This window comes from Petromyzon marinus, chromosome 30, assembly GCF_048934315.1.
Source record: "Petromyzon marinus isolate PM22_M1 ecotype Great Lakes invasive population chromosome 30, UKy_Petmar_22M1.pri1.0, whole genome shotgun sequence".
NCBI lineage: Eukaryota > Metazoa > Chordata > Hyperoartia > Petromyzontiformes > Petromyzontidae > Petromyzon > Petromyzon marinus.
Window position 1 is genome coordinate 5,085,334 of NC_133696.1, and position 18,650 is coordinate 5,103,983.

General features: G+C 49.6%; 1 protein-coding gene across 1 annotated transcript in view; it reads left to right on the plus strand.

The window, feature by feature from the left end:
• Window positions 1-14,476, plus strand: part of LOC116947499 (synapsin-2-like) — a 146,224-nt gene extending 131,748 nt beyond the window's left edge. The window contains exons 10-14 of the mRNA XM_032963314.2: window positions 2,493-2,627; window positions 3,756-3,831; window positions 4,482-4,580; window positions 7,377-7,710; window positions 9,070-14,476. Of these exons, the coding sequence (XP_032819205.1) occupies window positions 2,493-2,627; window positions 3,756-3,831; window positions 4,482-4,580; window positions 7,377-7,710; window positions 9,070-9,202 (777 nt within the window). The 3' untranslated portion in view covers window positions 9,203-14,476. The remainder of the gene's footprint in view (window positions 1-2,492; window positions 2,628-3,755; window positions 3,832-4,481; window positions 4,581-7,376; window positions 7,711-9,069) is intronic.
• Window positions 14,477-18,650: the final 4,174 nt, after the last annotated feature.

Here is an 18,650-nt window from a genome sequence, read left to right on the forward strand (position 1 = left end):
TGGGCGTCGTCTGTGAGGGTTGGCGGATTTGCGCAAATGTTGTGAAACTCCCTTCCCGTGGGCTTCGGGGTGATGCCTATACCCTGGCTCGCCAGGAAAAAGCAGAATAGGAACATACGCGGCGTCTCTACTTATTTCGCCCGATTGGTATGGGGGGGGGGTTGCCCCCCTCACACATGTGAACACGCGTTAATTGGCCGATAACAATCTTGATTTGAAGCTCCCCTTGACTCGCAGGAATCCATACTCGTTGGTTCTTGCGGGAAAATTCACGCGGGAAAGCTTTCCCATCTGATGACGGACGCTTGTGTTGTTGCGCCCGAAACGTCGTGATTTATTTTATTTTATACCTACGTGACTTTACCGAAAGTACCAAAGAGTACGGCCGCTAACACCTTAATATATAGAGGACCGCGGAGATTGCCTGTAGTTTCTAGCGCACCTCCGAGTCGTTCTCTTTGAGATGTTCGAAGATATGTGACGGATCAAAACGTCGCAACAAATATGATGGTGTAGTATATGTCGACTTCAGAATCGGAATCTTTATGGGGGAGAAATCCGATGAGCTATGAAGCTAGTGTCTTCACAGACTCAACTACCCCCCCCCCCCCCAGAAGAAGTGGGGCTTGAGTTGACAATCTGCGGCTTGTTAAAGGACTGCCTCATGACATTATTATTATTATTACATACTCTGGTTCTGACTTTACCGAAATAACCAGAGAGTATGGATTCCTGCAGTCACGAAAGCTTCAAATCAAGGTTGTTATTATTATACTGGTAGGAAACGTAGTGGACTGGAAGCCCAACCGGGATTAATTCACAGGAGGCAGGGGATTAATTGTGTATGTCTGTGGATGTCTGTCCACGTGGGAGGGGTGGGGCTGGGTGGAGAGGGCAGGGTAGGGAGGGGCTGGGTGGGGAGGGGAGGGTGGGGAGGGGCTGGATGGGGAGGGTGGGGCTGAGTGGGGGGTGGGAGGGGTGGGGCTGGGTGGGGAGGGGCTGGTCACCCCGTGGTGCCCTTATAAAACTCAACGTTTAACCTACTCACGCCGGCTTGTGCCCGCCCTTACAGTCGGGCATATTTGCGGAATACACCACGTGGTGCCGCCGTGTGACCCTGGCCATTGACCGAACAACCCAACGTTCCTACCAGCCCCCTCCGCAGGAATGTGTTTATTCACGTGCTTTGCGCCTCTTGAAACATTGCTGTGTTTATTTAAATTTATTTTTTACCCCTGGGCTTAGGGGGAATGTTTTGAAATCTCGAGCTGTGGATGGAGCGCCACCACGTGGCCGCAAACAGCCACGGCGCCGCAGCCTCGGGGTTTGAGTGATCGCATCAAACCTCAGTCGGACACCGCTTGGTAGCGACAGATTGTAACCAGTTCAGCTTCAACATTTTAGCTGTAACTTTTATCAGCTCATAACGGTATAATTTCACGTCCAACAGATTTTTACAGCTAAAATTGTATCTTTCTAGCCCTTCTGAAACATTACAATATCCACCAACGAGTCGTAATAGTTGAAATGTGCTGCTATACGTAATTTATTTATACAGGTAATTTAATATACATTACAATTGTAATTCGTATACAAGGGTATTTTGTTACAGTCCCGAGGATATGGTTATAAGCAAAGTCGTGTGCAGTTCTAATTAAATTAATTTTCAATCTAGATGATGATTTCAAAGTGCACAGCTGCCAGTGGCTTCCTAATATCGGAAGGAAGAACGTTCCAGACGTCCGCAGAAACGCGTCTGAAAGTGCGCGATGCGGGGTGACCGCCGTCTTTGTCTGACGGCAAGCAGCCAAAAAGCCGCCGTGGCAGCACATCACAATTGCACCGCGAGGAAGTCCATTTCATCCCTTGCACCTGGGCTCATGATTCCATTTCACTCCTCGTGGTATGGACTCCAAATGCGGCACTTCTTGGATACAGTTGATTGTCCTCAACAACAACGTCCAGTGTCCACCACCAGCCAAAGATAACTCCCTTCGTTTAAAAAAAAAACCCTTACATAATGTACGATTTTGTTCGCCAGTGTTAAACTGACAGCTCTCTTGCTTTTCCACTCCCCTCCGCACCCTGATCCCTTCCCTTTTATCCTCTTCTCTCTCCCACCTCTCCCATCTCCGCACGTCCCTTTCCTTCTAATCAACCCCCCACTGCTCCCCTTCTAAGAGCCTCCAACGGAGAGCCCCCCCCCCCTTTCCCCCTCCCCAGTCTTGCCCCTTTCAAATATCCCAGCCATCGCCCCCTTTAGAACCTTTCAACCAATCGCCCGTCACAGCTATCCTTGTGCAGTGGCGCCCCCTCGTGGCGATGATGGTGTTGACGATATCCGCGCCAACCCCCCCCCTCCCCCCTCCCGTGTCCTCCAAAGGACGCAATCCAAAGGATGTCTGACATCCTTCGACTTGCAACCTTGGCCCATGAACGGCCTCTTAGCGCGGCCGCTGCTGCCGCTGCACGCTCCTCGTGTCTCCCACTAGGCGATGGACAGCACCATGCCGCTGATTGGCGAGCACCAGGACGAGGACCGGCAGCTGGTGACCGAGCTGGTGGCCACTCGCATGGACCTGCTGCTGCCCAAGGCCGAGGAGCTCGCCGCTCAGAGGGCGGCGCAGGCAAGGGTCCTCAGTCCGCGGCCGCTGCTGTTTGTTGGCCTCCGTTTCGATTGTGCCGCGCGGTCAGGCCAAGGGAGTCTACTGCTGGGTCTCGATGCCGGAGGACGTTTTCTCACGTCTCGATCTTGACCTTTGGGTGTCCGAGGACTTGAAGGACTTGGGTCGTGTTTTCAAAATCACCCCCTTTCCCCCGTCATGAAACTTTTCACAATTATAACTTTCTTAAAATGTCTAAATATTGACCGATTGCGATTTTTTTCTTTCTGGACAGCAAAAAGAAGTTCACCCGACATTTAATCGACAGGAGGATAATGCTTCAAGGTGTTTTGGAAGTTTTCATACTTCAACACGAACTTTGTTCAATCAAGGCTGGCTGATCAAGCAAGCCTCGAGGTTCAGGCCATGATTGGCCTTGTGGCCTTGACCTAAAAGGCCCCTGGCCTCACCCGTGGCGTATGGAGTTCCCAGCCTTCAATACAAGACTGTAGTCGTGATGTCCTCCCTCTGGCTGTCCACACTGACGATTGTCTTGCCCTCGTTGAAGTCCAGCCTCAAATTCCCACCTCTTTTCCTTTTGACGACTGACGTTCTCCCCACGAAGTGCGTTTATTCTCAATGCTATCGTTGCTATCATCTCGTCTCTCTCAAGACTGCACCTTGAGATACGCCCGCATGGCATTTCCCATTCTGCCCTCTGAAAATGTAAATCTTGAGGAAATTCCGATCATTAAATTTCCTCTCACTCGTACAATCTCTTGAGATGCAATTACACGTGGATGCTCTTTATAAGTCTAAATTGCTCTGTGTAGGTTATGAATAATAAAATATATCCCTGCTATAAACATGCTCTTCTGTTGGGATCTAAAAATTGGGTTCTTAGTTTTTGACAAGACCACGTGAACAAAAATATATTAAAAATACAATTTGTATGCACGGAGCGTACATGAATATTTGTCAACCACGTCTTAAGAATCTGATCCAAGTCCAGCTCTGCGTGGATCACACGGTGCATTTTTTTTTTCAAAAGCAGGCACAATCACTTCACCAAATCCACACACGGCTTCGCCGCGTGTATGCGTCTCCCCTGTCGAGCTTGTCATTTTTTATTTTATGTTGTCTCCTTCTTAGGCAAGCGGAGCTCCGTGTCTTCCACCGCAGCAGGGATGTCTGCAGTATATTCTCGACTGCAATGGCAGCACGCCAGGTACTGTGCTCCGTGGGGCCGCAAGGAGTAGTCGTGCGAACGTGCCAGTTCGCGACGTCGCCTGTACGGGACATACACCCACCCCGCTGGCACCTCCGTGGAACTCCGTAAGCTGCCCCCCATGTAAGCCCTGGACATCCCGAGACCACATTCGCAGCTGTCCCTTGCAGCGGGAGTGAAATATCCCGTATCCACCATCCTATTTATACGCGTGCCCCTATTGTCGGCACCAGGGTTTGTCGCGACATAATTTATCACGTGACAGCACTCAACTGTAACGGTTTTTTTTTATTTCACGAAGGTTATCGCGATATCACTTTCCCCGAAAATGTGTAATTGTACATCGCACGTATTTTGTAACATTGTTTCGTTTTTGTGCCGCTCTCTAACATTTCTGAATGTTCATCTCATGACACGGCACCAGTGGCAAAGTTGGAATGAAATGTGTGGGAGGGAATAAATACACGACGGAGTGATAAGACGACGCTTCCTCGTCGAAAATGCAACAATTTCTGTAACATCTTCATATTGCAAAACAAAGCATCGCACCAGGTGGCCTGCTTCCTGTGCCTGCTCGTGCCTGAGAGCTCATCGCCAGCATTCCTCTGCCACTGAAATGTAACCTCCTCCCCTCTCCTCGTCGCTCACAGGCAGTCCCCAGCAGCCAGCACCGAGCTCGAGTGTCGCTCAGAAACAGCCAACGCCGACAGTTCTACAGCGCAGCGCGTCCACCGACAAGGCCCCCACGGGTTCGTCTTCTTTCACGTCAAAACCAAAACGGCAGGCCGAACAAAACTTGTCAGATGCACTTTGACACGTCGTAGGCTTCCGCGACCAATGTCGTCCACGATGGAGGGGTTTGTTTTTTTTTGGGTTAGATCGCGTAGATATAAATGTGTTGTGAAACCAGCCACCGCCCGACATCATCCAATTAGCAAGCTTTGTCACGTAAACAAAAATATGCCGATTAGTTACTAGTTCAGCACACCGGTGTGTTGGAGAGTAAACCCACGACATTTACAATTGGAGTATACCGCGACATTTTGCCGTCTGTTACGACCAGCATCATCAGGTGACAGCCAGAGTTGTGGAGAATTCCTCCCGTTTCGGTCTTAAACACAGCTACGGCTCTCCGGTGTGTCTTCGGGTTGCACCGCGTGTTGGTTAACATTTCGTCCCACGTTGCTGGGAGTTTCTTCGAATTCAGCCTCCGAATAAGCTCCCAGCGCGCGGTGGGGTGAATCACGCCGAACAGCAACGCGATGCGACCTGAAAACCGAGAGATCTACGGCACGGCGGTGGAAACCTACGCAGCAGCAAGTGCAGATAACCGCTCCATCACCCATGGGGAGGGTTATCCGGGTAGCAACTTAACCGTGATTGCGAAAAAAATATGCAATCATGCATTTTTACACCTGCTGGTTTAACCGAATAGCTGCTATCGTAGAGAGGTTAGTGACTCGGTGTTCATGTGACCGCGATCGTGTCGGCAAACTAACCGATTACTTATTCCCTGGGTCTTTCGGCAAAGTCACGGGGGTAGGTTTCAAAGAAAATAACCCAAAAAATTACAGAAAACTCTTCTCTTTGAACCTGTCCACGTGACTTTACCGGAAGACCCAAAGAATCTGAATTCCTGCAGTCGCGAAAGCTTCAAGTCAAGATTTAACCGAATACTTTGCCACGCATTCCACGTCTTTTACGACGATTCTTGCGTAGGTTACAAATGAATCAGAATATTTATTTATCCTGGAGGAATCCGATGAGCTATGAAGCTCTTTTTCACAGATGTCCAGTAGGGGTGGGTCAGACCTTTACAAAAACAATACATAAACTGATATGAGTGCAAAGTATAGGAAAGGTAAGTCACTAAAAAAATGTTTTTTTTTTATCGCCTAACCTCCGCGTCTTTTGCATCCTCCGTTTTTGTGCTTTTATCCGGGCCACCCCTCGCTCTTAATCGAAAGTTGACAGTGCCGCCCCATGACTTTGTGCACAGGGAGTAGCCAGGTAACGACGCATCGATTCGTCTATCGCATCAACTCTTACCCCCAGGATATATATATGCGAAAAAGTTTATGCGTGGGAAACTAACATTTACGACGCATGTGAATTATATGTAACAAAAAATATATAATTCGGCAATGGAGCAAACACAACTGTACGTAGGAGAAGGAAAAAAACAAGATGTGATACAAACTAGATGGTAACAAGACAAATAATAATTTAAAAATTAAACATTGCGACCTCGAGGGGAGTGAATCATAACACGCTGAAGAAGACATCCAAACTGCTTTGCAGTGCAGTTTGTGCCATGGTGCCCACAGGTGCCTTATTGGCCACGGAGACGGTTGTTATAGTTTGCAATGAAATTCCTAAATGTTCGACGTTACCCTGAACGTCTAGACAAGTCTCACGTTGCTCCAGTGCTGACTGCTGACTGGATTATTATTATAATAGTTTTTATTGGATTTTATTTCACTAAATTAATAGAGCTCAATTTCCAGGCGCAATTGCCTTTTGTTTTTCCTCAAATTCTTGGAATAGGAATATGAATTCAAGTTTAAAAAAAAAATCACTTAGCAGTGTCTCAGTCGAAACTTTTGTCTCCGAAAGTTCAGTCGGGTTTTTTTGTTTTGTTTGACCAATGTTTAAAAGTAAGCATCTGACATATCCAGCATAACGATAACACTTCCCCTGTCATAAAAAAATAAACACTGAGGAACACACGAACGTGAAGGATTAAATGGGCATGTAACCTGGTGGGCAGAACGGTGGTGCAGCGGTAAGTGCACCGCGCTAGAAACCAGCGACTTGAATTCCATACCTGGGGACGGCGAATATCAGCGGCAAGTGATAATTTAACCAGTGCTGGGCACCGTCCGTTCACCAACTCGTACTCAACCAGTGTGGTGAAATATGGTTAAACAAATGCCATCACCGACGCGGCATGGGGAGCCCCTGATTTCAACAATGGATGCACAATGGGCTGTGGTATATATTTTTTTTGTTATTTTCTTTAAACCTATCTACGTGACTTTACCGAAAGACCCAAGAAAGCTTTAAGTCAAGATTTGTGATATATTTATCTGGTATACTTCAAATCAAGGTGAGCGGTATTTATGTATAAACATCACTCATTGTGAAGCACTAATTGCATCAACAACACTGCGACCAAGAATTTAAAAAAAAAAATAAGAAAATGACGACGACGATGATGATGATTATGGTGATTATGGTGATGTTGGTGATGTTCACCACTCTACTCCAATTAGCAAGACAAAGATCCCACCGATAGCCTCAACAGACTCTTGGGGCAAGTGCTGTTAGCGAGGGGGTGGGTGGCCAGCACCACGCCGGGGCACTTTTATCTCCCTAGTGACGATATTTAAAGACCTCACCAACTACTCATTTGAGTCTCAGTCGACCTAGGGGAAGCTCAGGACCACTTAAAATAATCGTCACTGCTATTGGCCCACCGCATCACGCCAACCGCTGCGCCTCCGCTCCCCACTGACACACACTAAAACAAACACACCCTCCAGCTCTGCAGCAGCAAAAGTCTGGTCCAGCAGCGGCCGCGGCGGCGGCGGCGGCGGCGAGCGGAGGAGCCAAGCCAAAGTCTGGAGGAAACCCCCAGACCCAGCAACCGCGGCCCAGCGCTCCGGGCCAGCCAGTGCCGCCAGACAGGCAGGGGGCGGCAGGGCCCACCGGGAGTACGACCAAACACTCGCAGCAGCGGACGTCGGCATCGTCGGCATCGTCGGCTTCGTCGTCCTCTGCCAGCAGTCCTGCTGATGCCGCTGCAGCAGCATCTGCAGCAGCTGCCACCCCCGCTGCATCGACCAAGCCGGAGCAGAAGCCGCACCCGCAGCTCAAGTAGGTGCCCGGCCCGTTTTCTGTCGCGCTCGCAAACACGGGAGCGGCTTCGGCCTCGCTTCGAGTCACCGTGGCATTCGATCGCAGATTGAAAAAAAAAACATCCCTTTAATGCTGCCTTTTTGTGTTCAGTTTGTTGTCATTTTCCGCGCACTTACGATTAGCACGGTTAGCTACGTGCGGTGCGAAAGAAGTTCAACATACATACACACGTACGTACATTTTGTGGAATAATTACCGAGTAAGCTTCACCGACGCCTGTTCTGCAGCGAGACCTCGAAGCTCGATATACCACGTCCCGCACGTCGATTCGATCGATCGTTCCGTCTCTAGCCTTTCCTCGATCCGAGGGCTGGCCGCAAGAGATGGGCTATCCTACACCGCACCGCAGAGCCCTGTCTTTGGGAGTTTTTGCGAATTTTCCCACACTGAGTTCTAGGTTGACCTCAGCCTCACTTTCCTGGCAGTCCCTGGGTTTCCTTATAATTCTTTTGCTTTTTCCTCCCCAATTCTTACCACGTCATGCTTGAATAGGTCACCGTATCCACACTTGGGGTGCCGCCTTTCATATTCCCGACAAACAGTGTCCATTGAGCATCAAACCAAAATGTTGATTTCTCAGAGCTGGAGTAAAACCAACTTCGGTGAGATTTTTAATTCATGATGATTGCTGTGTTTTTTGTAGTAACCGGGCTCCACTTGAGGCCCTGCTTTAACGACCGATGGCACCCCGGATTCGAACACATGCTTCTCTACGGTGACGGCTCGCTGCTCCGAACCCCGAGCCAAATGCTGACCTGGCCACCACTTGGGCAGCCCCACGCTGAACCCAAAGCAATCTAAATTCTGCTCGGTTGTTAGAATAGCGACAGAGCCCCACATAAAGAGTCCACACACCCCGCTCGCGGTCCCCACTCGGTGGGGACCGCGAGAAAAATCTCCTCCCTCATCTGAATCCAGGAGCAGAGCGTTCAGGACTAAGTCTGCGGAGTTTATGTACCAACCCCGCCCTCACTCCCCCACGCCGCGGTTTGTGCTCTGTGCCAGACTCCTACTGAAATGTAATGAAACATTTTTTTTTTAAATAGCAACACAAGAAATGTGGATGACAATGACATTGTCACGACATTATCGATGGCATCCACATTTCTTGTGTTGCTATTTTTTTCCAACCAAGACGTAGTCGACCAAGACTTAGTCGACCAAGACGTTGTCGACCATGATGTAGTCAACCGAGACGTAGGTGACCGCTACGTCGCAGCCTTGCGTGTTTTTGTTTGTACGTCTCAGCAATTCGTTGGGCTAAACCAACCGCGTTACTTTTTTACCCCCCCCCCCCCACGTGTCCCCGACCAACAGCAAGTCGCGGTCGGTGTCGGGCACGATGGGCGGCGGGGACGGCGCCGGCAAGGCCGGTTCCGGCGAGGAGGAGGCCAAAGCCGAGACGATCCGGACGCTGCGCAAGTCGTTCGCAAGCCTCTTCTCCGACTAAGGCCCACGGTCGATGACTCGCGCTCCGCGACACGCCAATTTCTCGCTGCGTCGCCGGTGGCTCGCTCGCAATGCTCGCTCACGTGGCTCGCGTGGCTCACTCGTGTGGCTCACGTGGCTCACTCACGTGACTCACTCACGTGGCTCACTCGTGTGGCTCACTCGTGTGGCTCACGTGGATCGCTCACGTGGCTCACTCGCGTGGCTCACGTGGCTCACTCACGTGGCTCACTCGCGTGGCTCACTCGTGTGGCTCACGTGGCTCACTCGTGTGGCTCACGTGGCTCACTCGCGTGGCTCACTCACGTGGCTCACTCGCGTGGCTCACTCACGTGGCTCACTCGTGTGGCTCACTCACGTGGCTCACTCGCGTGGCTCACTCACGTGGCTCACTCGTGTGGCTCGCGTGGCTCACTCGTGTGGCTCACTCGTGTGGCTCGCGTGGCTCACGTGGGTCACTCGTGTGGCTCGCGTGGCTCACTCGCGTGGCTCACTCACGTGGCTCACTCGTGTGGCTCACTCGTGTGGCTCACGTGACTCACTCACGTGGCTCACTCGTGTGGCTCGCGTGGCTCACTCACGTGGCTCACTCGTGTGGCTCACTCACGTGGCTCACTCACGTGGCTCACTCGTATGGCTCACGTGATCACGCTGAATGTCTCAACATTCAAGCTTTCTTCTGCTTAAGTTTCCATCAGTTAACGGATATTGTCTTTGGTGTGAACCAGGTTTAAAGCAGGGCTCGGATATTCGATTGTTTAATAAACGGATCAGTCTAATGGTCAGTTACTGGACTGTATGGATAAGATGGAAATAGTTGGGGGGGGGGGGGGGGAAGTCTCATCTCCGTTCCCACGTGTGCCGCTGAACGGGAGGTGATAGGCGAGACTTTGGTGACGTCGTCGGCATCAACAGCTGCGTCACGCTGGGCGTGGCTTATGGGGGGTTTCCCTCCTTCAGGAAACAACGGGGGGGGGGGGCAGCCGCCATTTTTTCACGGGCCCAAGTGATTGTGTAAATTAGTTGATTGCAATATTTAATTGGTTCATCGGCGAATCGTCCCAACTCTGGTTTAAAATCTCGTTCACGGTGTGGCTGGTTCTAAACTGAAAATAAATAACTCAAAACGTTTGTTAATAACACTGCCTTTAAGGAAAAAAAATTGGCAATGTTTAGGGCAATTACTCTTTGTCCTAGTACATTAATAGAGCAGAACCATTTCCCAAAAACATCGACGAGTATATAATTTATTTTTAAGGCCACAGTATCATTGACATACGTGTTGAGTTGTTGTTGTTGTTGCTAACTGTGCGTTTGCACCACTGCCAACGCAGCAACAGCGTCACCAACATAATCTGGTTCTCGAATCAGTTCTGCAGCACAACGCGAGTCCAGGATGGGGAACACTGCCCCTTGTTAGTTTGGGCTGCGTCCCGTTGAAGGTCGGCCTCTGCCCATATCATCGGCTAGCCCAAATGAGACTTCGTTAACGAGACGCAGCCAAAGACACCACAAGATCACTTGGTTAAACGAATGCTGCCAGGACGCGTTAATCTGGAAGGCCTTTCAGCAGGATGGCAAAATATTATCTTATACTGCAAATTACTTGGTGCACACTTAAAATTGATTTTACAATTTACAGCTGAAGGTGGCGAGGGTGGGTGTTTTTTGTTCAGTAGCGAACCGATGTTACTTCTAAGTAGGGCTTCAGTTCACATGGAGCTGTCCCGGGCTGAGCTCTGATAAATATTTCTAGGGGTTAGGGGGTTAAGGGCCCCGGGGAAAACATTCCATGAAAAATGAAGCCCTGCCTTTTAAGCGTTAAGTGTGAGTGAAGGACCAATCTGTGCTTGTTCTGCACAGGCCTCATCCCAGCCCTCGCCTCCTATTCCTTTGCCGCCCTCTCAAACGTGACCACAAACCGTGGCTCAGACCGAGTGCATTTCGCTTAAATTAACTTAAAGCCACCGAAACGGTTCAATGCTTTTCCGTCCTATATTCTGTCAGATATCGTATGAACTCGATGAAGCTAAAGGTATACTGCTACAATCAAGAGTTATGTCCAGATTGTGGTTTGCTTGTCGATTTATTTTCAATAACATACTCGGTAACTTCAGGACCCGAGTCTATACATGTTTGCTAAGTAGAAATAAGTAAATACGCGGCAATCGATAACCTGAGATGGAGTTTCAGTTCGTTGCTACATAAATCCTAATTATATCGCATGCTAACTCAAGGTATCATCCGCAATTATGTGGAGGGTTATTTAATTTGCACGGGGTTTTGGTTATAGAATAATCTGCGTCATTTTAACATCATACTAGTCCAATGAGACTGAATTCCGTGGGTTCAAATAAAAAGTGATTTAGACGGGTCCAAACACTGAGTAGAATTCGATAGTGGGAGGCGTTATCCGGGGGTATTTTAACGTTGAGATATCTGCTTGCAGTGCGTTTTTACGACAGCAGACCTTGGGGACCCCACCACCACATGAGCAACTTGGGCGCGTTCGCTCTTAGAGCCCCTCCAGTTTGACAAAACCCTTCCCTGCCGCCAATGTCCGCATCCCTCTTCGAAAACGGTTGCCGAGCATGACGGACGTGTGAATGGTGTGGCGTTAGACAACAAAAAACAAAACCCCATTCGTTCTTTGCCGACCCGTTGTTTTTTGTGTGCGGCCTGAGCGATGCGAGTAGAGCAGGGCGGTCGTTTCATTCCCTCTGTGCCCCGCGCTTCTCCCTGCATGGGTCACATTCGTATTGGTCCACCGCATCAGCTGCACGTGCGGTCGTCCTCGTTCTAGAGAGGGCGGGGGGGGGCGGTGGCGGAGACCAAGAGCATGTCATTTGGAAAATGTGCACGCCAATGGCAAACTCGGCCCGGTTTTCCCAGGATCTTCTTTTTGAGATAGCTATTCTGGGTAACCTGTAAGTCTATGTCAGTGCACTACAAAAGTAATCATAATAATAATACACCACTCGGGACAATTCGTGCACACGTAGTTCTCTCCTCTTGCCAGTATTTGCCAGATATTATTCTCCCCGTGATATGTCCAGGCGTTTTCGTCGCTCAAGAGGTAGGCAAACACCCGGCAGCTGCAGGCGCATTCCAATTTCTTCCAACTTGTGTTGTCGCCGCCAGGACGGAGCGGTGGTGCAGCGGTGCGCGTGCACCGCCTACGCGCTCCATAGCTACGTCACTGACCTCTCCTCTCGCGATTGTCCTTCCCGTATGTGTCCGCATGGGCCAGCGCTGTCCCCTCCCAGCGTCGTCGTCCCCCGTGCCACGTCGCTTGCATGTCGGAGGCGCCCCGCTTCGCGCACGGCCCTGCGCTCGCCGTCCGCGTCCATCCCGCGCGGCGTCGGGACGATGGGCCTCGATCGAATCAGCCGACCTACAAACCCCGGAGTGGCCACTGAACCTCGCTCGTTGTTTTGCCCGAATCGACACCACGCGCAAAGGTTAAGATTGATAAGTAGATGGAAAGTATTTATACTCCTGTGTGTCGTTTGAAAAAAGGGGGGCGGGGGGAGGTGTGTGTACGTGCAATTCGTGGCTTGAATTTGATCGAATTTCAAGGAAGCTTCGATTTACATTTCACTTGTCGTCGTAAATCTCTATCGGCTGTCGGCGAACCTTTCCGGGCAGTTGTTTTGGCTCGGCGGTATTTGTCTTCCTTGGGGGGGGGGGGGGGGGGCACACACACACGTGAAGAAAGTTGTCTCGACCGCTTCACGCCGCAGGATGTGTTAAAGGAGAGCCCAACGACACCTTCCGGGAAAGGCTTGGCTGTGAATGAGTGCAGCGGGACCGTTTCAGGTGCTCAGCAGCGGTCCCGCGAGGGATCTTTAGCACTTTCTCCGCTTGCAACCCGAGAACGAGGATGAGCATTGTGCGCAAAATCGGAGGAAGAAAAGTTGTCTTCTCAAAACGCAAGTCAGCGTTTTTTAGAGGATGTAACCTGACCTGGAGAGTGAACAAAAGCGTTTAACAGATGATCTGTTTGGTTTTGATTGCCATGCTTTCAACGGGTGGCTCAATTCCAATCTCCTACATTATTATCATCATATTATTACGAATGTATGGAAAGATGTGTGTTTTCGTCACCATCATCATCTGCCACCATCACCATTATCATAATTTGACTCTTCACAATTGATTTTTCGCTTTAGGCCATGGAGCGAACTGGCCAGAGTTTGTCGTAAATATCTCTACACCACGATATTGCTGTTCACCATGGTGGCGAGATATTGACTCTCTCGCCTGATAAGCAGAGGTCGTGGGTTCGATCCAAACCCTGATGCCTGTATATGTGGAGTTTGCATGCTCTCCTCGTGGTCACGTGGATTTTTCTCCAGGTCCTCCGGTTTTTCCCTCGACGTTCAGAGTCAACGTGTTTTGATTCTAAATATGGAACACGCGTCAAGAGTGCACTATTCGCCTGCTGTTAATTTCCACGTGACAAGCCACCTCGTTGAGCCATCATTTGTGATCGTCAGGTCGCTTCTGAAAGAGAGCTACACAGCTCAGTGGGCATTATCTGGTAACGTAACAAAAAAAGTAATTGCTTGTAGTGTACAGAGATATATCAATCGTTCCAGTTCTAACTCAACAACCGAGCAGAGCACAAATGACGAGCCCCCTCCTGTGCACGCGGCCGCTCGACTATTGAGAATTTCGATCATCTCGGCACCGCGACGACGAAAACAAGTCGGGGGGGGGGGGGGGGGATTGCGCCGAATGCCGTGGGCCTGAACTCTTCCCTGCACTGCCGAGGCAAAGGCTTTCCCGTCGAAGGTGTCGTCGATGAGTCCATCGCTAATTGTGCTGCAAAAGAGCGTGCCCCTTTTACTGACATCAGTTGGGGGGGGGGGGGTTGTCGTTTCCAGCGGTCAGCCCACCTCTTTCATTTGCGAGTAAAGTCTGTAAGTTATTCGTGTTTTTTGCTGCTTGCTAAATTACCGAGAGGAGGAGGAGGAGAAGGAGGAGAACGTATTTGATTCAAATGTCCACCGTTTTTAATTCGGTGAATATTTTCACGGTATTCATGGTGGGGGTGGCGGCGGGGCGGGGGGAGGGCGAAGAGGGACATTCCGCGTTTGATTTCGGGAGGACGCGGAGTGAGCGGAAAGACGACGTGTGTTTAGTTTGCCGTGCGTTTCAAATGGACAGTCATTGCTTGCCGTCTCGTAAACGTGTGGGCTGCCAGTGTTTGTAAATGTGAAGTCGATGCGTTTGAACAACAAACAAAAAACGTAATAAAAATGAAAGTGTCTGTGTGTCGCTGAGTTTTATTATTCCCGTTGTGAATAATATTTATGTTAAAAGCGTAACGAGTATTCAACGTCACGTGCGGGCTCTATCAATTCGTTTCAATTCTATCCAGAGCTGAGATTAAAACTTTCTTCTCCACTCTCATGCCACTTTTTTGAGGATCAGAATCACAAAATCCGATGAGCTATAAAGCTATTTTTCACATATGTCCAGTAGGGGCGGGTAAGAACGTTACAACAAAAAGCAGTATAAAAAGCATGATAGTCGTGCAAAGTACAGGAAATGTAAACAAGCCATTAATGCCACGTTTCCGCAACCATTAAATAAGTGCACCCAGTGACTCGGGAGCAGCCCTGGGCCGTTGCTGCAGAGCTCATATTTTGTCTAAACACTCCACAAAGCACGCGGATCCATGGACTGGACCCATCCCACTTCATCTTCCCTGCAAGCTTGCCCTGCCCTGACCGAAGAAAGCCATTGTAAAAAAAAAAAATGTTGTTTATAACAGGAATAGCTTTTATCGCAGGCTTTGGCTAGGTTAGCCCAGGGGTCGTGCTACCTGCGGCTTCAGCGCCGCATGCGGCTCTTTAAAGGCAGCTTCGTGAGGTTATTTATTAAGGACCCAAGAATGCGTTCCAGTTGGCCTTCACGCTTGTTGTATATTTTGAGTTTGCATGTTCTCTCTCCCCGTGGTCGCGTGGATTTTTCTCCGGGTCCTCCGGTTTTTCCCTCCACATTCACAAATATGCGTTTAGAATATTTGGCTGCTATACATTTGTGGCCAGGTCGCTTCTGAAAAAGAGTTATATAGCTTAGTGGGCCTTACCGGGTAAAATAAAATAAAAAAAAATAGTTAAGTTTAAAGGAACAATCCACCGAGCACCTGCACTGGTGTTGATTTCATCGCCACCAGCTCCTCGGCAGACGTCCTTTCAAAGAAGATTTCCATTCCATGGCTGTCCCCCCCAAATGACGACTATCATCCCTTCCAGGGTGAGTATCACCGTCTCATGAGCCACCAATCCCGCATTCAAGTCTCTTGTTCAACACGTATGGCCATGAACAAATGTAGCGTTTGTAAGTATCGTACAGGAGAGATGCCTCAAATGTGTGTACAGTCATTCCCTCGCTATTCGCGAACTTGATCGCGGTGTTGGCTATCCGCGAATCGCATCTGGAACTCTACACGACTACTGCATCGAGAGAGAGAGAGGGAAAGTGATGAGATGAAGTGACGAAAGTGATGAGAGATAAAGTGATGAGAGAGAGAGAGTGTGTGATGTAAGACAGTGATAACATTGAGTTATGAGAGAGAAAGTGATTAGATAAAGAGGTGTCTTCTGATAATTGTCATGCATTTCATAGCCTAATTACGTATTTATTTAAGGTAACTTATTTTTAAAAAGGGCAATATCATTATCCGCAAAATTTTGCTATTCGCCAGCATCTCAAGGAACGTATCCCGCGCGAATAACGAGTTAACCCTGTAAACATGTTTTCAACAACTCGTGCATTGGTGATCGCTGGCGGCAGCCGCCGGCACACGTTCGGTGGACGACGTGGGCACACACAACGCAAGCGGCTGCGCGGTGATAATCGTCACGCGAAACCCCACGTTGCAACACAACGTAGCGGCTCATCTTCCCAAGCCCGGCGCGTTAATATCGGAGCCGGGGTGTACGGTGACGGATTTCATGAAACCCTCGGCAAGGTTACAAACAGCGCCATCGGTGCGGTTACGTGCTATGCAATTGAGTTGGGTTGAGTGGCTGGATGAGTAACCCGGCTGCGTGACCCTTGGCACATTTGGCTCATTGTGAACTCCCCGAGCCAGTCACCCACCCCCCAACCCCGCCGCCCCCCTAGGATCGAGCGAAGCAGTTTTTCGTGAGTTATTTATGAACACAGCGTGCCCACCACCGGACACACCCTGCGTCTGCGTGGGTTTCGAACACCTTCCCCCACCCAGTGCTTGCGAACGCCAGAAACAACAACGTTGAATAGAAAAGTGAGTGGGGTCTTGGGGAAGAGGGTAATGTGAGGTTACGGGCCGGGCCGGTGAGTCAACCGGTACTAAGGTGGTGGATGTGATAGCTGGTTAGTATTACGGTAAGTGCTTTGAATAGTAGTGGAATGGTGCACTATTTGTTTTATGCCGTAAAAAGTTCATTGTTGTACCGTACTTATAAACTATTTTTGTTTTATTTTACCAGGTGAGGCCCACTGACCTATATAGCTATTTTTCAGAAGCGATCTGGCTATGACAAATTATAGCTCAATGAAGTGGCAAATAACGTGGGAATTCTAAATGTGGAGGGAAAATCCGGGGGATCCGGAAGACAATCCACGCGACTACAGTGAAAACATACAAACTCTAAATATACACCAGGTGTCAGCATCGGGATCAAACCCAAGACCTCCTGCATACCAGGCAGAGACACCGTGGCGTCTCTGCCCCGGCTTTCACAAATCTGCACCGACCAGCGTGGTGAAGTATGGTCAAATGACCCCCACGACCTGTACGGCATGGGGAGGCGCTCGTCAGAAGTGTATTTACAAAGGGCTGTAAGTTTTGTTCCTATTACAGATAATTCCAGTTTGTTTCGATATTCTGTGTTATCCATTTACTTATTTTTAAAGGTTTATAATTCTGTTATTTACAGTGTTCTATTTAGAGTATGCTGTTATTCTTGATCATGGAGTAAAACAAATGTCATCAAATGTTCACGTGATCATCATGGAGTCACACAGGTCCACCAAGGAAAACTGGAAGAATAACTCCAAGGTCTGAAACCTGGCTAATTGTAAACTTATGAGATAAATATAATTAGATAATAATGCAGTCCTTTTATCAATCCTCTACTGGATGAAGAGGGCCTCTCCACACCTTGTCAGTCATGGGCGTTACGTGACCATACTTCACCACGCTGGTCAGTGCAAGTCCGTGAAGGGTGCGGCTCTGTCCAGGTCCTGGTATCACTCACCACGAGGGTTGCTACCTATCCTGGTTTTCCTAGGATTGCCCTCTTTTTGAAGTACAATAGCTGTCCTTAGTCGAAATGTGTAAACCTCCCCGGGACATTAATAGTCCCAGTTTGTCAGTTACCTCGTATATAATAATACACCACTCAAGACGATGCATTTGAAATTCCAGAACTTCACTATTCCTACATTGAGATCTTCTTCTTCTTCCGATATATGTTTTGTACCTCAAGAGGTAGCGGCATCCCTGCCTCGCCACTGCTGTTAGCCGTGGCCGGAAGCCAAACTCACGGCCCATTGCGTGAATCACTCCACTGCGCCTCCCCAAGCTCCTCCTCTTGTGGGACATATTGCGGCAAAAAAAACAATCTGTAAATATTAAAACGAACACTCATCATTCGCGACAAACATTCCACTATTTCGGTGCAATGTCCATACTTTGGGTGATGAAAAAAAAACAACCACAAAGCGCTGGGCTTGTCACCAGCCTGCGAAGAAACTTCTAGTTCAATTGCCCCGCCACGTGCAAGTTAGTTGTGCTGTCGTCAGCAATTTTTTTTATATCCATTCATCAATGGCACCTTGTCAACAAGTAAACAGCCTGAACCGCCGTCACAGCAAGTCAGAGCCACCGCACATGACACGTGGGCACGGCACTTCGCCTCCCCTGATTAGGGTAAGCGACGTTCGAGAACACAACGGAGAAACGAGAGACGCGCTCACGTTCAAGGACGAGTCACCCTAAGGGGCGCGGTGGTAGCGGTGGGGGTGGTGGCCACAAACCAAGGAATCTGACGCCCCACCGGGTTTTCCAGGTTGCCGTCCGTGCATGGACCTCGGCATTGAACCCGTGCCGTGGCCGTGGTGAGTGGGCGGGTGGCTGGGCGAGTGAGTGCCGGGGTGCCCGGTTGAGTGACTCTTGCCCCACTTGGCTGAACGAACGAGAGACGTGGGCCGACGTGGCCCCAGCTTCTTGTGTTTTCGCGAGTTATTTATGAGCACAACGTGCCCCGAAAGACCCTCCCCTCCACCCACCCCGAGTGTGTGTATGGCCGGGCGTGGTTGCTGGCCACGCAACACCCCCCCCCCCTCCTCGTGTGCCATTGGCGACCTTCATAAGTGCTCTTGCTCGCGAACAGCCCTTGCAACCAACACAGTTTGTTGAGACTACACTGGGGGGATGGGGGGGTCTT